At 56.7% G+C, this 22,793-nt stretch overlaps 8 protein-coding genes across 8 annotated transcripts; 4 read left to right on the top strand and 4 right to left on the bottom strand.

Moving 5' to 3' along the window:
- Positions 1 to 310: 310 nt before the first annotated feature.
- Positions 311 to 1,912, top strand: IUM83_05816 (phosphoenolpyruvate carboxykinase (ATP); the record flags this gene model as incomplete). The annotated part of the gene is made up of 1 exon (XM_067929974.1): positions 311 to 1,912. The coding sequence occupies one exon, from the start codon at positions 311 to 313 to the stop codon at positions 1,910 to 1,912; it is 1,602 nt and encodes a 533-aa protein (XP_067798133.1).
- Positions 1,913 to 3,136: 1,224 nt separating this feature from the next.
- On the top strand, positions 3,137 to 4,738 carry IUM83_05815 (phosphoenolpyruvate carboxykinase (ATP); the record flags this gene model as incomplete). Its single annotated transcript, XM_067929973.1, has 1 exon — positions 3,137 to 4,738. The coding sequence occupies one exon, from the start codon at positions 3,137 to 3,139 to the stop codon at positions 4,736 to 4,738; it is 1,602 nt and encodes a 533-aa protein (XP_067798336.1).
- Positions 4,739 to 5,386: 648 nt separating this feature from the next.
- On the bottom strand, positions 5,387 to 6,799 carry IUM83_05814 (Armadillo-type fold; the record flags this gene model as incomplete). The annotated part of the gene is made up of 1 exon (XM_067929972.1): positions 5,387 to 6,799. One exon carries the CDS (start codon positions 6,797 to 6,799, stop codon positions 5,387 to 5,389), a length of 1,413 nt encoding a protein of 470 aa, XP_067798335.1.
- A 265-nt stretch (positions 6,800 to 7,064) lies between these two features.
- Positions 7,065 to 8,655, top strand: IUM83_05813 (Acinus (induces apoptotic chromatin condensation); the record flags this gene model as incomplete). The annotated part of the gene is made up of 8 exons (XM_067929971.1): positions 7,065 to 7,127; positions 7,199 to 7,294; positions 7,357 to 7,736; positions 7,837 to 7,906; positions 7,979 to 8,074; positions 8,156 to 8,251; positions 8,316 to 8,397; positions 8,468 to 8,655. 8 exons carry the CDS (start codon positions 7,065 to 7,067, stop codon positions 8,653 to 8,655), a joined length of 1,071 nt encoding a protein of 356 aa, XP_067798123.1.
- A 181-nt stretch (positions 8,656 to 8,836) lies between these two features.
- Positions 8,837 to 12,603, bottom strand: IUM83_05812 (putative premRNAsplicing factor SYF1; the record flags this gene model as incomplete). The annotated part of the gene is made up of 5 exons (XM_067929970.1): positions 8,837 to 10,782; positions 10,862 to 10,997; positions 11,081 to 11,501; positions 11,580 to 12,301; positions 12,376 to 12,603. The coding sequence occupies 5 exons, from the start codon at positions 12,601 to 12,603 to the stop codon at positions 8,837 to 8,839; spliced, it is 3,453 nt and encodes a 1,150-aa protein (XP_067798337.1).
- Positions 12,604 to 12,941: 338 nt separating this feature from the next.
- On the top strand, positions 12,942 to 17,964 carry IUM83_05811 (Gem-associated protein 5; the record flags this gene model as incomplete). The annotated part of the gene is made up of 6 exons (XM_067929969.1): positions 12,942 to 13,067; positions 13,154 to 13,231; positions 13,325 to 13,509; positions 13,581 to 13,724; positions 13,799 to 14,175; positions 17,597 to 17,964. 6 exons carry the CDS (start codon positions 12,942 to 12,944, stop codon positions 17,962 to 17,964), a joined length of 1,278 nt encoding a protein of 425 aa, XP_067798135.1.
- A 5-nt stretch (positions 17,965 to 17,969) lies between these two features.
- Positions 17,970 to 18,747, bottom strand: IUM83_05810 (Tubulin polyglutamylase; the record flags this gene model as incomplete). Its single annotated transcript, XM_067929968.1, has 2 exons — positions 17,970 to 18,629; positions 18,697 to 18,747. The coding sequence occupies 2 exons, from the start codon at positions 18,745 to 18,747 to the stop codon at positions 17,970 to 17,972; spliced, it is 711 nt and encodes a 236-aa protein (XP_067798134.1).
- Positions 18,748 to 19,003: 256 nt separating this feature from the next.
- Positions 19,004 to 22,675, bottom strand: IUM83_05809 (myosin-like protein; the record flags this gene model as incomplete). The annotated part of the gene is made up of 1 exon (XM_067929967.1): positions 19,004 to 22,675. One exon carries the CDS (start codon positions 22,673 to 22,675, stop codon positions 19,004 to 19,006), a length of 3,672 nt encoding a protein of 1,223 aa, XP_067798161.1.
- Positions 22,676 to 22,793: the final 118 nt, after the last annotated feature.

The raw sequence follows: 22,793 nt of genomic DNA, 5'->3' as shown, positions 1-22,793 counted from the left end.
TCCAAACCGACCGCTTATTGGCCGAAAAAGACCACCGAACGGCGTCGACGAGGGCGTGTCGGCGGCGCCTCTTTGTTGCGCCAAACCGGTAGGGTTCCGCTCGAAATGCAAGTGTGCTTCACATCGGGGGCCGACAAACGGTTGTCGTGCCCTGCCTCAATGCTCACACCTCCTCACGCACCCCTCTCGGAGAAGCACCGAGCTTGGTTTGGTTGTCATTGCTCTCCGGTCTCCGGAGCTCACTTTCCAATTGGCACCGTCCCGAGCACCCCGAGCTCCAGCAAGTCAAGAACCCAGTAACTACTTCAGAATGGCGCAGCACGAGACCACGACCGCGGCGCTCAAGCTGGGCGAGCTCGGCATCCAGAACGACTGCAAGGTGTTCCACAACCTGACGTACGAGCAGCTCGCGGACCACGAGAAGAAGTTCAACGAGGGCTCGTTCGTGGCCAACGGCACGTTCGCCGTGGACACGGGCAAGTTCACGGGCCGCTCGCCCAAGGACAAGTTCATCGTGAAGCAGGCGCCGTCGCAGGACAACGTGTGGTGGGGCTCGATCAACCAGCCCACGACGCCCGAGGTGTTCGACGCGCTGTACGCCAAGGCCTCCAAGCACTTCAGCACCGTGGACCGCATGTACGTGTTCGACGGCCACTGCGGCGTGAACGAGAAGTCCCGCCTGAACGTGCGCATCATCACGGAGCTGGCGTGGCAGCACCACTTCGTGACCAACATGTTCATCCGGCCGGAGTTCTCGAGCGTGGCCGAGAACTTCCAGGCCGACTTCACGGTCATCAACGCGTGCAACATCGTGGACGAGGACTGGGAGGCGCACGGCCTGCACTCGGAGGTGTTCGTGATCTTCAACATCGAGAAGCACATGGCCATCATCGGCGGCACGTTCTACGGCGGCGAGATGAAGAAGGGCATCTTCAGCATGATGAACTACTACCTGCCGCTGAACGGCGTGATGGCCATGCACGCGTCGGCCAACATCGGCAAGGCGGGCGACACGGCCATCTTCTTCGGTCTGTCGGGAACGGGCAAGACGACGCTGTCGGCCGACCCGAAGCGCGAGCTGATCGGCGACGACGAGCACGGCTGGGACGACGAGGGCGTGTTCAACTTCGAGGGCGGCTGCTACGCCAAGACCATCGACCTGAGCAAGGAGAACGAGCCGGACATTTTCAACGCCATCCGTCCGAACGCCATGCTGGAGAACGTCTGGATCGACGCGAACAACGAGCCCGACTACTTCAACTCGAGCAAGACGGAGAACGGCCGCGTGTCGTACCCGATCTACCACATCCCGCACCACCAGCCGAACTCGCGCGGCAACCACCCGAATGCCGTGATCTTCCTCACGTGCGACGCGTACGGCGTGCTGCCTCCGGTGTCGAAGCTGTCGGCGGGCCAGGCGCAGTACCACTTCCTGTCGGGCTACACGGCCAAGGTGGCGGGCACGGAGCGCGGCATCACGGAGCCGCAGGCGACGTTCTCGACGTGCTTCGGCGCGGCGTTCATGACGCTGCACCCGACCAAGTACGCGGACCTGCTGAAGAAGAAGCTGCAGGAGCACAACACGCACGTGTACCTGATCAACACGGGCTGGACGGGCGGCGTGTACGGCGTGGGCAAGCGCATGAAGCTGCCGTACACGCGCAAGTGCGTGGACGCGGTGCTGGACGGCAGCATCAACGAGGCGACGTTCGTGAAGGACCCGCTGTTTGGCTTCGAGATCCCGACGGCGGTGGCGGGCGTGCCGTCGGAGATCCTGAACCCGAAGGACTCGTGGACGGACAAGGCGGCGTTCGACGAGACGGCGCTGAAGCTGGCCAAGTCGTTCAAGGAGAACTTCAAGCAGTTCATCCTGCCGGGCAACGACCTGTCGGTGTTCGGCCCGAGCGTGTAAGTGGGCGTCGTATCTAGTTGTGCATGTACTCTTTCATCAAACTCGAATAAATATACATACATGAAGGAAATCCGTAGAATTACAAAACTCTATTGCTCTTGCCCCAGTGCATCTGAGACTGTCTGTAAGTTGAAGTTTGCGTGAATTAGGGTGGTGATTGGCTAGCAGCTCCACGAATGGAAGCCGGGGAGCTTTGTTTGGATGGTAATGCAGTCTGTACGTAGCGAGGGCAGGCGTGGTGCGTTGGTTGTTGCCGCCGTTTGGACCGGCCACCGTGGCGAGGAGATTGCTGCATGTAGTACATGTAGGGCAGAAATCGGTACACTGCATCACTGTATTGAGGGTCTCGGAGCGCAAGTTGTACATTCAACACCTGGTCAGTCGGCTATGCTTGCCTCTCTGTTTGCTTCAGTGACGAGTTGCTGCCTTGACACAGCACTTTGTTGTTAGCTCCCTAGGGTCTGATTTTACCGGTACTTCTCTGCCCTGGGATCTCGACGTCGGTCGTGAGCGTGGAAAGCAGGGTTGCCGTCGTGCCTCCCAGATGGTTGAACGCCGCAAGAGTACATATTTCACGTTCAGTTGAAGGGCTCCACTCGAAACCTGTGACGGAGGCCGCGCCGACAGATGGGATTAAACGCCGAAAACCGGGAGAAACGCAAGACGTGGGCTAAAGACGGAGATGGCCGCGAGTCCGAGGTCCGTTTGTGAACATGACCTTCAAACCAAGCACCACGTCGAGAGTCTCACGAGTGACCAGCGGAAATGGAATGGCCTCTCTACGCACCGCCGAACACGTCACGCAGGCGCGACCTGGCCCGTCGCTGGCGCGTCTCGTCAGCACGGCAACTTAGCCGAGAGCGCCGACCCACTTGCTCAGCGTATGCCCTAGGTGTCGCCAGAGACGAGGCGTCTCCAAACCGACCGCTTATTGGCCGAAAAAGACCACCGAACGGCGTCGACGAGGGCGTGTCGGCGGCGCCTCTTTGTTGCGCCAAACCGGTAGGGTTCCGCTCGAAATGCAAGTGTGCTTCACATCGGGGGCCGACAAACGGTTGTCGTGCCCTGCCTCAATGCTCACACCTCCTCACGCACCCCTCTCGGAGAAGCACCGAGCTTGGTTTGGTTGTCATTGCTCTCCGGTCTCCGGAGCTCACTTTCCAATTGGCACCGTCCCGAGCACCCCGAGCTCCAGCAAGTCAAGAACCCAGTAACTACTTCAGAATGGCGCAGCACGAGACCACGACCGCGGCGCTCAAGCTGGGCGAGCTCGGCATCCAGAACGACTGCAAGGTGTTCCACAACCTGACGTACGAGCAGCTCGCGGACCACGAGAAGAAGTTCAACGAGGGCTCGTTCGTGGCCAACGGCACGTTCGCCGTGGACACGGGCAAGTTCACGGGCCGCTCGCCCAAGGACAAGTTCATCGTGAAGCAGGCGCCGTCGCAGGACAACGTGTGGTGGGGCTCGATCAACCAGCCCACGACGCCCGAGGTGTTCGACGCGCTGTACGCCAAGGCCTCCAAGCACTTCAGCACCGTGGACCGCATGTACGTGTTCGACGGCCACTGCGGCGTGAACGAGAAGTCCCGCCTGAACGTGCGCATCATCACGGAGCTGGCGTGGCAGCACCACTTCGTGACCAACATGTTCATCCGGCCGGAGTTCTCGAGCGTGGCCGAGAACTTCCAGGCCGACTTCACGGTCATCAACGCGTGCAACATCGTGGACGAGGACTGGGAGGCGCACGGCCTGCACTCGGAGGTGTTCGTGATCTTCAACATCGAGAAGCACATGGCCATCATCGGCGGCACGTTCTACGGCGGCGAGATGAAGAAGGGCATCTTCAGCATGATGAACTACTACCTGCCGCTGAACGGCGTGATGGCCATGCACGCGTCGGCCAACATCGGCAAGGCGGGCGACACGGCCATCTTCTTCGGTCTGTCGGGAACGGGCAAGACGACGCTGTCGGCCGACCCGAAGCGCGAGCTGATCGGCGACGACGAGCACGGCTGGGACGACGAGGGCGTGTTCAACTTCGAGGGCGGCTGCTACGCCAAGACCATCGACCTGAGCAAGGAGAACGAGCCGGACATTTTCAACGCCATCCGTCCGAACGCCATGCTGGAGAACGTCTGGATCGACGCGAACAACGAGCCCGACTACTTCAACTCGAGCAAGACGGAGAACGGCCGCGTGTCGTACCCGATCTACCACATCCCGCACCACCAGCCGAACTCGCGCGGCAACCACCCGAATGCCGTGATCTTCCTCACGTGCGACGCGTACGGCGTGCTGCCTCCGGTGTCGAAGCTGTCGGCGGGCCAGGCGCAGTACCACTTCCTGTCGGGCTACACGGCCAAGGTGGCGGGCACGGAGCGCGGCATCACGGAGCCGCAGGCGACGTTCTCGACGTGCTTCGGCGCGGCGTTCATGACGCTGCACCCGACCAAGTACGCGGACCTGCTGAAGAAGAAGCTGCAGGAGCACAACACGCACGTGTACCTGATCAACACGGGCTGGACGGGCGGCGTGTACGGCGTGGGCAAGCGCATGAAGCTGCCGTACACGCGCAAGTGCGTGGACGCGGTGCTGGACGGCAGCATCAACGAGGCGACGTTCGTGAAGGACCCGCTGTTTGGCTTCGAGATCCCGACGGCGGTGGCGGGCGTGCCGTCGGAGATCCTGAACCCGAAGGACTCGTGGACGGACAAGGCGGCGTTCGACGAGACGGCGCTGAAGCTGGCCAAGTCGTTCAAGGAGAACTTCAAGCAGTTCATCCTGCCGGAGAACGACCTGTCGGTGTTCGGCCCGAGCGTGTAAGTGGGCATCGTATCTAGTTGTGCATGTACTCTTTCATCAAACTCGAATAAATAAACACACATGAAGGAATATCGTAGAAACACAAAGCATCATACGCATGGTCTTTTGCACCACCATCGGCCTGCATTTGAACTTTGAGTGAGGATAGCAGTTCTTCGATGACAACCGGTGCGAATGCTGCTGGAATGGTACAGTGGAAGTTAGAGTCGATGCCATGCTGACCTACATGGCATGCGGGAGTGCTTTTCGTACCGACGATTTTCCTGTCAGCGATGGCACCATTGCTACTGCCCGCTTCAACTAAGACTGTCGGCAAGTTGAAGTTAGTGTGAATTTGGGTGGTGATTGGCTGAAGTTTTAGCAAATAGAAAGGGTTGTTTGGTAATCCCTCATCCGGCGGCAACTCTGGCCGCCAAAACGTTGCTGCGATGATATTCTTTGGAGGAAAAGCTAAAAAATATGTATTTCGAAGTATCGTTTTCTATTGGTAAGCCTATCAAGGTGCAGTGCACCCAGCATTTGATCTTTCGCCGCGCTACGGTGTCACACAATTTACAGGTATTGTTCACTTTGGCAAGCAACCGGCTTACGTTCAAGAATTTAGGTTAAAGTCTATTTTGCCGCTCAGGCTGTATGATTCCTTGCTCGCTACCGCGGTGTCCACTTCAGTTGCATACGATCGCAAAATGGCGATAGCTTCGGGCTCTGGTTACCCACAGTTGCTAGCATATCACTAACGACGGGGTTTTCAGCGTTAACTTGGTGTAACAGGTCGATGTTATCCTCGCAAAGTGCAAGGAGTTGATCCTTTTCCTTTGGAGACGGCGTAAAATCTGCTCCGGATTCGAATAACTCACAGAAGGCCACGGCACGTAGCACGCCAACCAGAATCTGCTCAGTGTGCGGTGCGACGCGGGGCCACGCAGCGAGGATGGTAGCTCGCAATGTTTCGAGTGTCTCCTCCAGTAGAGAAACGTTGACACTCTCGAAGCCTGCAATCAATACCTTCAGCAGCGGCTGGAGGTAGCGGATCACATTGAGGCTGTGAGGCGCACCCTGTCGGACCACAAGGGCCCGTAGATGCCGGACGAAGACCACTCGGACAGCAACATCGCTGCACAGGCTCGTGTCGCTGAGCATCCGCGGCGTAAATCGGTCGTAATGTTTCAGTTCGCCAGGGGGCGACACCTTGTCCAGCGATTCCACGAGGCAGTCGAGCAGCACGTCAAGCGTCGCTGGCTTACGAGATACCATGGCGGTGTGCAGCACCTCGAGCAGGACGTCCGAGTACCACCGCAGCTCCGTCGGCGTGACGTTCCGCACAATATGGCGCAGCAGACGCGCGCCAACAAGCTGCGTGGCGTCCGTCAGGTCGTCCACGAGCGGGAACGTGAGCGCCAGCAGGCGGCCCAGCAGATCTCCGCCCAGGTGCGGGAACGGCACCTGCAGCACCACGTACAGCATGACCCTCTTGTTGACGCTCGCAGCAGCCACCCACTGCTCCTTGCTCACGTCTTGCGAGCACAGCGCCACGATCTGGGCGACGTATGTCGCCAGCAACGCCGCCCTGCCGTCCGCCTGCGCCAGCTGCACGCAGGCGTCCAGCGTCTCGGCGGCCAGCGCGACGCTCTGCATCAGGTCTGCGCCCGGCAGCTCCGCCGCCTCCAGGCTGCAGCAGGCCGTGAGCACGAACGGCAGCCAGCGCCGCAGCTGCTCGGCGTCGCACACGCTTTCGCGCAGTTCTCGGGCTCTGAGGCGGCCCACGAGCGCGTGCAGCACGCGCAGAAGCGGCAGCAACTTGCCGTCCAGCGCCACCAGCTTCGCCGCGTTCTGTGTGTCCCCCGCGGTCGCCGCCACGCACTTGACGGCCAGGCGGCTGAGCGACTTGACGGCGCGGACCACGTCCGGCAGCAGCCGCTGCAGCTCCGAGGCCGCCGCCTGCGGCAGCGCCGCCGCTAGATTCTCGACGAGCTGGAGCTCCTGTGGTTGTGTACAGGCATCGGCGAGCAAACGCTCCAGCGCGGCGGCGTCCAGCGCAGCCACGGCTGCGGCGACGTCCATCAAGAGCTCTAACCTCCTGCTTTTGGCAAAATGGGATGTGTGGGCATACGGATTCTGGTTATTGTACTGGTGTTGAGAATTTATCCTGATTGCGTCATTTCTGTGAAATTTGCACGGGTTTTGGCAATGGCTCCTGATTGCGTCATTTTCGCATAAAACGCAGAATAAATCTATTTTGGATCTCTATTTAGGTTTGAGTTCACTTTTTTCTGGGATCTAGCACCGCCCACGACAAGCTACGCCGACCCCGATCCGAGTCCAGGAACTGCTGGAGCACTCGGACGCCTCGGAGATGACGCTGGACGTGGCCGCGCTGGGCAGCCTGAAGGTCCGTGTGTGTGCTGCAGAGGCATCTTTCTCTCCGCCCACTGCTCTCTAACGCGCGCGTGCTGGCGGCAGGTGAAGGATCTGCAGCGCGAGCTCAAGAAGCGCGGGCTGGACACGGGCGGCCTGAAGGCGGCGCTGCTGGAGCGGCTGAAGGCGCAGCTGCAGCAGGTTGGCGCGGAGTCTGAGCGCGGGCTGGTGGAGAGCTTAATACTGACTGGCTCTGCCGACAGGAGGAGGCAGCAGACGCTGAGCAGGAGAAGGAGAAGGAGAAAGAGAAAGAGAAGGAGAAGGATCAGAAGAAAGAAGGGACTTCGACAGAGGCAGACGCGGCGGAGGAAGAAGCTGCAGCTGACGGTGCTGAGAATGGAGAGACGCTGGAGAGAACGGCAGGCGTGAAGCGAGGCGCAGATGCAGTTGAGAGAGCAGAGGAGGAGGAGGAGGAGGACGTGCCAGACGCAAAGAAAGTCAAAGTCTCGGAAGATGAAGACGGCGCCAGTCCGCAGCCAGAAGATGATGATGGCGGCAAGCCAGCGTCGTCCGATGCGGACGGTGACGCTGCTGTTGATGCTACGGGCGGTGGACAGTCTGGGGATGGAGCTACTGAGTCGACGTAAGTGGCTTCGGGTTTTTGGAAGTTTTCGCGATGCTGGAGCGAATTGATGTAATGTTTTGTGCGGGATTGGTGGTGCGTGCTTGTGTGTGACCGGCAGTGAAACAGAGCAGAGGTTAACGCTCCGAATTGACAACTTCGTTCGGCCATTTACGCTGAATGCCGTCAAGGTTCGCGTCCTTGCGCTTTCGGAGAGGGCACAAGCTGACCTGGAGCTGACCAAGATGCTGTGGTGTTTGCAGGCCCTAGTGCAAGAATTTGGCGACTTCGTGGAGGACGGCTTCTGGATGGATGCAATCAAGACCCACTGCTTCGTGACGTATCCGAGCTCCGAGATCGTGCGTGATTTTCTTGTCGGTCTTTTGATTGTTGCACATCTCCGATTTAGCTGACTGGAATATTCGTGCGGCATGCTACAGGCGGAGAAGACGAGGTCTGCTCTGAGCGGCAAGGTATGGCCTCCGGAGAATGGACGGTCGCTCAAAGTAGTGCTCGTAGATCATACAGCGATGGAGGTATGTGCGTGGTGGCTGTCGTGTAATGCCAAATGCGTAAAGGCTGACACTCTTGGTACGGCAGGTGTCGAAGTTCGGCGAGGCAAACTTACCAAGTCGGCCGAAGAGCAAAGGCGATACCAGCACACAATCTACCCAACGCCAGAGTGAGAAGCTAAGACGGTGCTTGTTGGGTGAAACGAGTTAGGACTAACTCGCTTTGTGTTGCTGGTGCAGAGGTAACAATCGACGAGTTTTTCCAGAAGACCGAGACAAAGCCTGTGCTGTACTACTTGCCGCTTACGGAGGAGCAAGTTAAGGAAAGGAAGGGCCAGCAGAGCCAGCAACCGGAAGCCCAACCTCGCAAACGCCGCCATCGCGGCGGTCGCAAAAGGAACAGACGTGGTCGTTTCCAGCGACGTTAGTATCAACAACCCGAGCAGCCTCAACCACGAGGACGGCAAGATGAAAATTGACGACTAAAGAAATCTTGCTTGCCATTGAACCACTAGCTGTCTGCTGGGGCCATCCGTCGCAGGCCTTGCTCTTATCGTTCGCTATGTGCTGATACTTACTGCTACTGATGACGATAAGTGCATAACCCTCTCAGAGCTCAAAGGGGATATCCTCGTTTGAATATAGTACATCATGCTCGAGTGTGATCTTCGTGTCGTACAGGAGCGACACGCAGCTGGTCGCGTACGCCTTGTCCGTGTTAAGGTGATCCAATATGCGCAACAGCGAGCGCACTGCCGACAACAATTCTTCTTTCTTGATGGGATTCACGTCATGAGCATCACCAGTCCCCCCTGCACGGCCATCATCAAGGTCTCCAACCGTGCTCGTACCAGCAACCGCTTCGCTTTCGCGCTCAATGGCTGCGACCATGCGATGGAGATTGTGCAGTAGCCAGTCGTAGAGAAATCCGCGTGGCTTGGCCTTCAACGCCTGCAGTATTAGTGGGTCATCTTCCTCCGTCGCGATATGAATCAAGTGCACCAACGTGAACGATAGCTGCGTCTCCAACTGCTCCTTGTAACGAAACTCAGTCACATCCTTCAGGTCAGACGCCGTCTCTAACGCATCCACCGTGGCTCGAAGCGCCGATTGGAAAAAAGACCCAAACGCACTACGCGTTTGAGAGACTCGTAGCGCGGTAGCAGCACTGATCCGGACTTTGAAATTTTCTTGCTGCGCCACAGCAGTCAATAGGGCTTGGAAGACGGACGGTGCCCAGGTTACCGATGCAAGTGGCAAGCTAGGGCACAATAGCACCTTGGCGATGGCGTGACATGCATTCCACCGGACCTTGGGCGAGCCCGCATTAATTTTTCCAGCCAGCACAACCATGGATTGGCCCAATAAATCGTCCAGCCATGAACGATCCTTCTGCGCGCTCAGAGTGCGCCGGAAAGGCGGGAAGCTAATCCAGCGGCATACAAGCCCCAGCGTACGAGCCACACTTGATGCCACCTTGTCGTTGTCGTTGATGTAAACGAGCATCTTCTCAATGACCAATCGTAACTGGTACGCTGGCAGAAGCTCGTATAGCACCTGGGGGGGAAGCGGTGGATACGCCTGTGATGTCTCGGGCTTGGCAATGAACGAGGACGGAGGCGCAGGTGGGGGCAGTGGAGGCGCATCACTCTCGACAATCGACTCTGGACCCGGGGTAGTGCAGACATTGCCTAGCGCCCACGCGGCGCGAACGCGAACGTTTAAAGTGGAGTCGCTCAGCGCATCCAAAGCCAGACCCACCACACTACTGGCAAAAGCGCGAGTCTTGAATGTTGGGGCTAGACACAAGGACCCAAGCAATCGAAATCCCGCTGCGCGCACGACGGGCGAGCTGTCTTTTGGCGTTTGCAAGAAAATGCGCGTGTATGAATCCAAGCACGAAACGTTTGGGCCTCCTCCATTGCCACCACTCTTAGCCGCCAACACTGGAAGACGCCGAGGTTGTTTCCTTTCACCAAGCCACGACCAGTCATGAGCAGACAATAGTGTAAAACAGGCGCAGACACTAGCGCGGACGTGATGAGAGGTGTCATAGAATGCTCTCACCAAATGCGTTGCCATAAACTCCAAACAGTCCACGCGACAAGCATCATGAGCGTCCGGACTACCAGACAAAGCGCTATCAGCACTCCCATTTTCCCCCTTAATGTAGTTTTCCAATATCTTCACCGCTTGCAAGCGAACACCCGAGTCCAGGTCTTGAAAAGCTGCCAACATGAACTCTGCCAGTTTCTTCCAGTTTGCACTCAATGCTGGCGAGTAGTTCTTTGCAATCTTGGATAAGAGTGACATCGCCTCCAAGCGCAGCAGGGTGCGCGATGAATCGTCTGGACGGGATGCCATCAATAGAAGTTCCTCCACGAACGACCGGCGTCGCAGTAACCACGTGCCACACGCGATTGTTATATGAGCCACCTCAATCACACGATCAGTATCACTTGTGTGCACCATCCACTCCAAGATGGCTGGGAGAGTTTCCTGTATATTGAGTAGTGCGGACATACACGACAAACTTGCCATTCGAACACCGTGATCTACAACAAAAGTATTTAGCCCACGTTCATTAGTCCACGACCCCGCAAGCTGATAAGATATGTTTTACTATGAACCTACCAGTTGACGCGGCTGCCACATACAGACTCGAGGCGAGGGCCTTCAAAATATCGCCCAAAGTTGGTGACAGCTCCATTTGGTCAAGAATCGTAGCCACACTTCCGTACGGGAAATGTTGAATCACCGATGCTGTACTCTACAATGTAGCAAACATCCAAAAGCATATTAGCAACCACAAGGGATACTCGAACAACAATCCCCGCAGGCGCATCTGCTCACCTTCAGTATCTGCGCAAGCGGCGCGGACTCTTTCTCATGCTGAATGCAGTACACCAGTGTGACGTGAACTTGATAGAGCATTAGCGAAATGCGTTTGGGCATAGAGGCGAATGACATCGACGACGTAGTTGCCGCTACTGTTGTGGCCCCGCTGACCCCAGACGGGCGCCGGAAATACAGCTTGAGTGGAATCTTCTCCCAGAATGCATCCAAAAACTTGGCTGCCGTCATGCGAGCCTTTTCACTCGGATCCGCGATCAGCAGAGTGAGAACAGAAGGAGAATTGTTGAAAAGCGTCATGTACGGAGTCGTCTGTTCCGGCAGGTATAAGCCCATCGACGACGTGATCGTTTTAGGGAAATGCTGCGCAATCGTTTCCAGCGTGTATAGCACGGTGATACGCAGTCGCGCTAGCAAGCCGCTGCGAGAGAAACAAAAAATCAATGGAACCCAATTAGCACCGACCACCACGTTGATAAGTAAGAACACGAAAACTTACTCTCCGACTTGACGTCCTCCACCACCGTCAGAGCCGCACACGGACGAGTCGGAATCGGAGGGGTGTAGTTCTTCCTGACATGAGAAGACCACGTCGTTGTGCTCGTTCTTGAGCACAAGCCCGTACCCCACGACTTGCCGCATCGAGGCCAGCAGACTGGGCAGCGTCGCAGCAATGCGGTCGTTCAAGCGGTCAAAGTTCGAGTTGATGATCGTGAACACGCACTTCATGCTGCACGTGCAGGCCTTGACGAGGATGCGGTCGTTCTGGCCCTTGGTCAGGCTCTGTGCTTGCTGCCGGAAGTTCTCCACCACCATCCGCAGTAACGACGAAAAGTAGTGGTACACCTCGGGCGTCTTGCCCGCCTGCGTGCAGATGTTGGACACGCAGCTCGTGGCGGCGTAGCGCGCCTCGATGTCCACGCCCGCCGGGTCCAGGTGCTTCAGCAGCACCGCGAACAGCAGCTCGAACTCGCCGCTGGCGCGGTCGGCGTTGTCGTGCAGCACCTGGCCCAGCGCGCGGATCGAGTTGGCCGTGTACCAGCTCGGACACGTCTTGATGAACTGGAGGAAGAACGTCACGACCACGCGCAGCTGCTCGCTCGACAGCAGCACGCGCTCCTTACCGCAGCACTTCTGCACCAAGCGCGTGTACTCGGAGCACAGCAGCCCGGAGCTCAGCGGCAGGATCTGCGCCAGCGCCGTCAGCAGCGCCGCGATCTCCTACGAACGCACAACCAACTAACGGTCACTACAGTACAGTACACCTCCTCCTCTCTCTCTCTAACTCCACGTACGTCTCCTCGGATGCGTGGGTTGGGCAGCGCCACGGCCAGCAGCTGCCGCAGCATCTCCTCCAGCTCCACGAGCGTGAGCTGCAGCACGGCCACGTCGGCCTGCAGCCGCTCGGCGATGGCCGTCCAGAGCTTGCGGTCGCGGCGCTGCATGCTCAGCGTCCACCCGGCGGACGGCGACGTGCCCAGGCTGCCGGAGCTCATGGCCGCAATGGCCGCAATGGGCAACAGGACGCGACTGAAGGGCGAATGTGCCAATGTGACAGACAGCGGCCGACTGACGGACTTGAAACGCGAGTTCTTGGGCCCCTGGGGCCGCGTTGGAGCGCGCTTTTCGCGGGGGTTTACGAGCGCTAACGGCGGCTTCTGCGTCGCGTCCCACGACGGAGCTGCACGCGGTCCTGGAGGAGTTTAGGCAGCGGAGAGACTGGCGCCGCCGCTTCTCATGGTATGGCGCGAGCAGCTACGAAAGGTACCCGGATGCGCGGCTGTGATTGGCTATCCTATGTTGCGGCATATGCCACGACGCAGTGTCGCGCTGCGTTGGTGAGCAGGTTTTGAACCGGAAGATGGAGGCGGACGAGCAGCTTCGCGGCGACAGAACGCGGCGAGGGGAGCGCGTGTGGAGCGGAATCCGACACGGCAAGGACCACCTGCGTCTGCTTCCGCCGTCTGCCAATTGGTACTGCGCCAAGGTCAGTGGTTGCGGAGTTAGGGCGCTCGGAGCGTAATGTGTCATTAGGTTGGCCGGGTAATTTATTTATTTTTCACTTGTTGGTAGATCTGCGACTGGGGTCGGAGTGACGACGTCGGGCTGCTGCTCGCCTTTGGAGCCAAGAACAGCGTCTTCATCTACCAGGTGTGCTGCGGGGTTGCACGGAGGCGAGGTGGTACAGTACAGTGATGTTTTGACGGATGTGTCAATGGTACTGTACATACCTGCTTGAGCTAGGTGGCAGGTGGAGGTGGAGGAGGAGAAGACTCCAGCTCTGGTGGAGATGCAGTGAAGCTCTCGTTCTTCGCGCAGCTGGTGCGTGGGAAGCGCGACCGACGCGTGACTGCGGTGCAATTCCTGACGGACACGACGGGCGAGCTGCGTCTGGTGTGTGGCGGAGAGGAAGGCAGCGTGCAGATCTGGTGGGTGGGTGACAATACCGCTGAGTGTGACGGGGTGCTGATAGGTGTGGGTGGTGATGGTGGACTGGTAGGGATGTGGCGACGTTGACGATGATCGAGCAGCACAGAAAACACAAGGCTGAAGTGATGGCGGTCACGGTGTCCGGCTTGCTGGACGCGAATTTTGTTGTGGCAGGCGATCGACAGGGACGCATCAGCGCGTGGGAACGGGACGCGTAAGTGCACGATTGAGTTAGTGATGCTTTTTTCCCTGTACTTTCAACCTGACTTTGTTGTGCGTGGATTGCAGAGGAAAAGTGTCGGTCTTCATGCCGATCTCAGGCGACGGTATCCACTCGATGGCGGTGTCTCCGCACGATAAAACGCTGATAGCTGTGGGATATCGCAGTGGAGTGCTATGTCTGGTGGACGCTGCTCAAGGCACAGTACGTTACCGTCTTGCTGGCCACGACCAGGAAGTTCAATGCGTTGCGTGGAAGGCGACAGACAAGAGCAACCATTCCGTAGCAGAAGACGAGGAAGGTGCTGAGTCCGGCAGTGCCGAGCGAGATGTATGGCTTGCATCGTCGTCTCGAGATAAGACTATCAAGTTGTGGAAACTTGCATCGGATTCAGCTGAAGAACCTGTCTTGGAGCAGCTGCTGCGGCTTCCAACAGGAAAACAGGGTATGTCGTTCACCCAAACAAAACAATTGTGGCTACCCGTGGCGTGGAGCGTCAATGACAACGATAGACTAGGTAGACATTGTCTTTGGTCGGGGTCATTCGACGGTAGCCTGCTTCGTTGGGAATGGAGTGCTGGTAAATCAGAAGGCCAGGGGAAGAAAGGCAAGAAACGCGTTCCGTGCAAGCCTGTAGCCTTTAAAGGCGGTCATAATCGAATGCTTTTCAGCATTGTGATGACACCTCCACGAGGTACTACGCTACCTGAAGATGGTGCAGCGTCGATGTTGACTGTATCACTGGATCGAGAACTACGAATTTGGAGGGAGAACCCGTCCTCTAAATCAGCACCAGCTGCAACATGTGTGGAAAAGCTGACTGGGTTGGGCGGACATGGGTATAGTGTTTCCTACAACGCAGCAACTGGGATTGTTGCTGCTGGGGTTGGAGATCAGACGATCCGGCTGTGGAATTTGGGTGCCGATGCTGCCTCAGTGCCAAGTGACTACCAGTGCGACCTGCTTTGGAAGGGCCTGCAAAGCAAGGTTACTTGCGTTCGGTGGCATCCCTTCCAGCACTCATTGCTGGCTTATGGCACGGAAGACGGCCGAATTGGGGTTTACGACACTCAAACCAACAAGTACAGTCATTTCCTTACCAGTCACGACCGCGACGTTCAGCAGCTCCAATGGATAGTACTGCAACCAAAGAAGAGTAACAATGCTGATGATGGAGAAAGCTCGTTTCTCGAGAGCATCAAGCAACTGGAAGCTGCACAAGCAAAGGGCCTGAGTCTGGAGGAGGTGCTAACTGCACAGGAAAAACAGGCAGGTAAGACCCGCGATGGAGATGGCATGAGGGTATTGCTATGGAGCTGCGACACTGGTGGTACATTGTTGGAATCAAACGCTGATGCAAGCGACCAAAAATCCCGTGAAGTTGTGTCTGGTTGTGTTTCGTTTGATTGGGACGAACAACGCGAGTTACTAGCCATCGGGCGCTCGAACGGCGTCGCGGAAGTATTGAAATGGGACGAAGGTATCGATACGAGCCGTGCCAAGCTTCGCTTTCACGAACATTTGGAGGGAGTAACATGCATGGCGTGGAGTGACGCTGGCTTACTGGCATCCGGTGGTGAAGACGGTAAAATATTTGTGTACAGTTGTGGGAATGCTAATACACCGGAAGCACCAGACACAGCTGAACACGGTCAAGATAGTCGTGTTCTCAGTAGCATCGCAGCCCATTCGAACAAAATCACAGGCTTAAAGTGGTGCCCCGACCTAGCTCAGGGATGCTTAGCCTCATGCTCTTCAGATGGAAGTGTTCAAATTTGGGATGCGACATCTCTGCAGAGGAAAGTGTACTTCAACCATCATGTGGGCCGGGTTTTATCGCTGGAATGGGTGTCACCATACACTCTTGTTACTGGAGGTGAGGATCAAACGCTTCGTCTCTGGGATCGCAGAGAGCAGCCCCAAGACCCACCATCGAAGCTAAAGAAGCCTGGCAAGGTGAAACAGCCCCAGGAAGTTGAAGTAATTACGGCTTTACCCGAGCAATTCGATGGATCACAGCAAACGCAAGTAGAGGCGAACACCACGGATATCGTGCTCGGGCCTTCTTCAGCTGACAGGAGCAAGACTATAGCACCGAGCAAAACCAAAAAGAAGGCGATGACGATTTTCCACCCGGAGACCAAGCTTACTCCAATTGAAGTCGCTATTGCGTGTCGCCAGATATCTGGTGTGGAGAAAGCAAACGACAGCATCGAGGTAGCTGTCGGCATGAAACCAGCAGAAGCCGCGCTTCTCACGAATACTGACCGCGTGCAACTTCGGGATTTTTTCGCCAGTGAAGCCAAGCGCTTTCGAGAGGAACGTGAATGGGAAAATCTTGCTAACACGCTAGTGCTTCAGGGAAATGTCATAGAGGCTCTAGGTATCGTTGCAAAAGAAGGAGCTCTATCGCCAGCCTGGCTTTCGTATGCTCCTATGGCTGGTATGGATGTATGGCGGGAGATGACGAACTTGTATGCCCACCAGCTCGATGCGCAAGGAGACAAGAAAGCTGCAGGTTTGTTTTTGTTTGTTCCGGTTGATTACCTCATCGTGACTGACATCACCATACTGTTATGCTACTGATTCTTTTGGATTAGCGTTGCATTTCCTCAGCATCGCGAAAGTTCGGTCGGCTGTCACTTGCTTGGTGAGTGGCGACGCTTACAAGGAAGCTCTTGCTCTCATTCGATCGAGGTTGGGACCCAATGACCCACTCCTTCTCGACACCTTGCAGAAATACTCGCAGTTTCTTGTTAAGCGCTGTCGGCATGGAGAGGCAGCTTTAGCACTTTTGAGCATTGGTTCAGTAAAAGCAACGACCCGGGCAATTCACATGCTCGTGAACACAAGTGACATGATCTATGTTAAAGCTGCTCTCGACGTTCTGCTGGCGGCAGTCGATTCACCGACGAAGATCAACCATCACGGAGAGAATTTTGAAAATGGTGATGAAGAACTTTCATTTCCGGCGAGCCTTTTCATCTCTATCGCAGGTCAAGCTCTTGTAAAATCCCGCTTTGACGTCGCTGAAACAGCAGCACGGTTGCTTCAATCTCCACTGGTGGGGGCTTCGTCCTCACCATTGCACCGCTTGACGTGGTGCCTACTCGGTATCGTAAGAGCAATTGATGAACATAAAATTTCTCATGACAACGACGGGTTGTTAGGCCTCCAACTCGGAGACTTGCTAGAACCCGACTCCCCACCAGGTATCAGCGAGTTTTTCGAGTTCTTGACTAGTCCGCATCAACACAGAGAAGAAAGCAGTGCCGACATCCTGTATTCTCGCGTGCTTGACGAGTTTGCTGGAGAAACCCAAATTGAAGGGAAGTCAATGAAGTCATCGAGAACAGGTCGTGCCGATCATTTCTGGATTCAAATATTGAGCGTTTGTCGAGGAGGTGGCTACTGGTTCGATGGTGTGGGAAATGTCCGTGTTCAAGAAGCGCAGGACTTGTTAGTGGAAGCTAACTGCTTGGGTGACATTGAGAAGGCCGTTGACGCTGCAACTACTGAACAGCCCGACCGCTCAATTAGTTTGTTATTGCAAGTCGCCCAGACTCTGCTGCGCTTTATGATTGACGTTATGAGCGGAAGCTTTATTGGCGCTCTTGAGCACATGCGAGAAACGTTCAGGCTTTTAGCACAGAGCGGGGATATGGATCGTGCTGATTACACCAACTCAGCCTCCGACACACCATCGGCTCCAGGAGTTGGTGAATTATGCCTCACGGTGATGACACTGCTGTTTCCGTGCGGGTTTGCGTCCCCAAAAGTGCTACCACAATGCGGTGAACTCGCAGACGAGCAGCTCGACACGCTCGTGCTGTGGAGTTCGATATTGCTCTTGCAATGTCGTATAGTCCTAGCAACAGCCGTATTGACTGCGAAGAACAGCTCTACGGAGGACGTGGCACAGAGTCTGGAGTCGCTGGTCCGGTCATTGCTACACCTACTTCGCGTTTCATTCCTCGGACAAGAGTTATGCGAAGGTTTGAAGGATGCTGAGAACCAGTCTCAGCTACAAACATTGCTAAATGAGATGGTGGTAGCCTCACAGCTGCTGCCGGACGGACCATCGACCTCGCAAGTTCAAAACGTGGATAGCTCAGCTGGTGAAGTCGAACAAGACGACGAAAGCAAGAAGTGCGTGTCGAGAAAGCAAGCCCTTATAAATGACACGGACGATCTGCGGTCGTGTCTTACGTGGAGCGAGGACGGCGTCAAGTAACATTCCTAATAGATCTTGGCAGCAACTCCACCCCCGCCACTGAGGGCAGCTTCTAGCTCTTCGAACGCTTGCTTCTGCAGGTGCTGCGTGTTTCGCAGCCGCTGAATGAGCTCCAGTTCCTGCCGTTCCATTTCCTGCACTTCTGCCTCGTGTCGCCGAGCTTGGTCTTCCTCAGATCGGATCTTCTCTAACGCTCGCTCACGGTTGTGTTTGTCGACGTCCTGCTTGTGCAGAATCTTCTTGACGCGCAGGGCTTCCTTTTGACTCTCGATCTCTTCTTTGCGGCGAATGGCGTCAATTAACTCGTCGCGCTTCTGTCGGTCCATGATCTCCTTCCAGCGTTGTTTGTCTTCCTTGAGTTGCAGTGCTTCGCTCCTGCGCGCTTCGGTGATCTGCATGCTGATCTCCTTTTTCTTCGGGATGCTGTCGATACTCAGCACGAGCTCCCGTTTGATCTGGATCGACGCCTGAGTCTCGCGTTCGACCTCCATCGCCAATTCTTTCAGCATGGCGTGAGCTCGACCATTATCTTCTCGGAGCTTCAGGAGCTCAGCAGCCCGACGACGAGTTTGCTCAATCTTCTTCCACGCCTTGTCTTCCTCAGCCTTGAGCAAAGTGATGCGGTTTTTCAGCAGCAACGCATCTTTCGATGCCTCCTGTCGTCTCTGAGCGCAAGTCAAGTGTCAATACTCAAGAACAGAATAGTTATCGCGGACGAGGTGCTGTATTTACCTGTTTAGCCTCGATGAGTCGGCTTTTAGGGATCTCCATGGTGTCTGCCATATTTCTTTGAGCAACACTAGCACCGGTTTGATTGAAGTGGGGTCGGTACTCAAGTGAAGAACGAGGTCGCCTCGAAGAGAACAGCAGCATTGCATGGGATAATTTTGGCTGTGTTTCCATGAGCATCATGGACTGATCCGAGTAAATTTGGCCTGATAAGACGACGACGATCTTGCCAACTTTTTCTCTACGAAATGAACTTTATACACCTGACCCTCTTTAACGTCAAAATCCTGGCATGTACATTCGACCCCCACTAGTTTGCAACAGTGAAAGACTCATCCCCAATGCCACCGTCTACGCTACTAGCATCAATGCTGGCCGCATACTTGCTAGCAAGCTCCAAGTCAGCCTTGAGCTGCTCCATTCCCGAGGACAGCAACTCCCACAGATCGGGCGTCTGGCCTTGCCCTGAAGCACCCAGCTCGTCGTCCTCAGGAAGGTCCGTGTACTGCGATAGCTGCTGCGTGAGGCGGTGCGCACGCGCTGACAACACGTTGTTCTCGGCCTGCAGCTCGGCAAGCTTGACACGGAGCTCATCGTGGGCGTTTGTCTCCTCGAAGCGAGCCTGAGCTAGCTGCTCCAGCTCGTCCCGCAGCACACCATTTTCGTGTGCGATACGGTCGATCTCATCGCGTGCTTCCTGCTCCACGTGACGCGCAAACTCCTGGACACGACTAACCTTGTCCTCGCTGTCACGCGACAGCGACTCGCAGTACGCCTTGGACTTCTGCAGCAAGCCTTCAAGCTCACGGTTCGTTTCCTCCAATCGCTGGTTCACACGCTTCTGCTCATCAACTTCCTGCAGCAGGTGGGACTTTTCATCATTCAAGCCACGCAGCTGGCCAACCTCAGTTGCAAGGGCAGCCTTCTCCTGCTGGGTAGCGTTCACCTGCGTGCGCACTTGTTCCAACTCACGCTGTGAGCGCTCCACAATAGCCGTGGCTTCATTCTGGGCCTGACGAAGATGTTCACACTCCGCATTGAGCTGTGCCAGCCGCACGTCCGATAACTCTTTTTCGGCCTTGTAACGGCTGATCAGGTCTTCAAGCTGCGCCACGTTGGCTTGGCTGCGCTGGGTTGCCGCAGCTACCTCGGCATCCTTGCCTTGAAGAGCCTGCGACGCCTCTGCCAGCTGGCGTTGAACATCAGCATGCGCCACCTTAAGCTGCTCAAGCTGACCGCGTGCAATCTGCTGCTGCTTGTCAACTTCATCGCGCAAGCTTTGGATTTCTGACACAAGTGAAAGATTCTTCTTCGTCAGGGACTCGACCTGCTTCTGTGCATCGGTATGCTCAACACGCATTGCGCTAATCTGTTGCTCTGCTTGCATCGCCTTGGCGCGAGTTTGCTCCAGAGAGTTCGACAGATCATCGTTCGTGCGTTGAAGCTCATTGGTCGAAGACTGCACCGACGCGAGTTGTGCCGTTGCTTGCTCGTACGATACCTTGATGTTTTTCAACTCATTCTCAGCTGTGACGCGCTCCGTGCGAGCGGCCTGCACGTCCGCAATCAGCGAATCCTTGGATCGCACCGCCTCCTGCAACTGTTGGTTCAGCGACTGCTCCAAGCCACGGAAGTGACGAACTTGCTGTTCCAAGTTTGCAATTTCACCTTGAGCGCGCTCCAGCTCTTCACGAGGGATGGACGACTGCTTTGCATCTTCGACAGACTGCTGTAAGCTTCCGCACTTCTGTTTCTCAGCTCGCAGTTGGGCTTGAGTCTGTTCCAACTCCTCCATCGTGGACTCCAGGTTAGCTTGAAGCTCGTAGGAGCCTTCCATGTTCTCCTGTGCCATCTCCTGCAAGTTTTGCAACTGCTGCTCCAGCGATTTCTTTTCAGAGTGCTGGTTGTTCACAATACCTTCCAGTTCCTGCAGTTTTAGCTGCATCTCATGGACAGAAGCCTGGGCCTGGGCAAGCTCCGTAGCAAGGGAGCTCTTTTCAAATTGAACCTGCTCAAGCTCACGCTGGATTGCAGCCAAGTGTTCGTCGGTCTTCGAGGCAGCAGCAGAGATATTTCTCAACTCGTCAAGTTCGTGCTGCAGTTGGGTTTCGACATCACGCAAGCGGTCAACATCACCAACTAGCGTAGAGTTAGTTGTCCGAAGCTGAGCCAGTTCCTGATCCTTCGCGTACAAGGCTTGATCTTTGTCCGAAGCGTTTGCCTGAGAAGCGCGAAGAGACTCAACTTCGCGTCTCAGATCGTTCAGTGTAGCATCATCCGTCTGCTTTGATTCGATCAAACCGTTGTGCGCAGAGCGCAGGCGGTCAAACTCAGTCGAGAGAGCACTGTAATTCTGCTCTAGATTCGACACGTGCTCGGCCTTTTCGTTCGCATTACGCTGAGCCTCCTGAAGCTCTTGTTCCAGTACTGAGATTTGCTCCTCCAGTGAGGGTCTAGCGTCTCCAGAGTCGTCCTGGTCATCGTCACCCTCAGACTGGACAGACGAGAGCATCTGGTACTGCTCCTCTAGCCAAGCGTTGCGGTTGTTCAAGTGCAGATTCAGTTCCATAGCCTCCGTCAGCTCGCGCTGAGCGGTAGCGACCTGCTCCGTCAGAATACTGATGGCATCATCGTCGCCTCCGACCACCACGAACTTGTCCTCATCCTCTCCCGAGGCTTCTTCATCAACCATGGCACGACTTTCAGCTTCAGCTTGCAGTTCCACGATTTCCTGCGCCTTCCGGTTCAGCTGCTCCTGCAGCTCCTCCAGCTGATTCTCCAGTTCCGTCACCTTATCCTGGAGCACACTTTGACCAGACAGCGCGTTCTCTCGAAGCTCCGCCTGCTTCAGCATCGTCTCAGCGGACGTGAGGGCGATTTGCTGCTTCAGGTCCTCGTTGATCTTCCACAACTCCACACAGTCGTGCTTGTAGTCCTCCAGCTCCTGAGTCTTTTCCGCCGCAAAAGCCTCCTGCTCCTGGGCGTGTTTCTCCAGAGCTTCCAGCTTCTGCTGGTGCTCACCCCTCACTTGCTGCAGCTTCTGCTCATGCTCCCGAGCAGCCTCGTCCACCTCCAGTCGCAGCTGCTCGAGCGCCTTCGCATCCGCCTCACTTCGAGCCTGCAGTTGCTCCAGGCTCCTCTGCGCCTCCGCCGTCGCAGCTCCAGCGTCATCCAGAGCCTGCTGCTTCTCCGCCAGAGTCTGCTCCAGCGAGTCCTTCTCCCCCGTCACCGCCAGGAGCGCCGCGTCCTTGGCGCTCAGCTGCTGCTCGTACTTCTCCGCAGCAGCTTCACTGGCCACGCGGAGTGCGTCAGCAGCCTCCTGCTTGGCCGCGTGGCACTGCGTGGACAGCTCCTGGACCTGCTGCTCGGTCTCCTCGCGGAGAGCGGCCAGCTGCTTGTCCTTGGCGTCCAGCGCCGTCTGCAGCGCCTTGAGTTGCTGCTCCTTGTCCTGCAGCTCGGCCTCCAGCTGCTTCTTGACGGCGGCCAGCGCGTCGCGCATGTCCGTGACGTCCTGCACGCGCTCCAGCAGCATGGGCTCGGACGTGTACTCGACCTTGTACTGCAGCTGCACGTTCTGGTCCTTCAGGTCCTCGAGCTGGCGCTCCAGCGCGGCGATCTGCCTGCTGAGCCGCTGCCGCTCCTTCTCCATCTGGTCCACCAGCGTCTTCTTCTCGAACTCGTGCTCGCCCACCTTGATCATGAGGTGGTTGAGCCGCTTGAGCAGCATGGCCATGGGCGTGTCCTCGGACGCGCTAGAGTTGCTGCTGCTCTGGTTGCTGCTAATGTTGCTGGGCATCTGAGTCTGAGTCTGAGTCGGCGTCTGAGGCGGCGTCAGCGGCCGCGCGTCCTCGAGGGGCGACGGCGTCACGGGCGGCGTCGAGTGCTGCGGGGACGGCGCGGCCGCGCGCGTCTTGCCGACGGGGAGAGGCTGCGTCTGCGCGGGCGCGCCATCCTCCTGGTCGCCGAAGAGCACGGTCCACATGGGCGGGCGGGGGGTCAAGTGCGGCCTTCCTTCGGACGCGTGCGTGTAATGATGAACAGCGAGCGCCCCCTTTACACGACGGGACTGCGGGTCACTTGGAGTTTGTATAGCGCCCAGC

Source organism: Phytophthora cinnamomi (genome assembly GCF_018691715.1).
Source record: "Phytophthora cinnamomi strain GKB4 chromosome Unknown Contig10, whole genome shotgun sequence".
In the NCBI taxonomy this organism is placed as follows: domain Eukaryota; phylum Oomycota; class Peronosporomycetes; order Peronosporales; family Peronosporaceae; genus Phytophthora; species Phytophthora cinnamomi.
The sequence above is the reverse complement of the archived record's forward strand: the minus strand, read 5'-3'. Positions and strand labels throughout refer to the sequence as shown.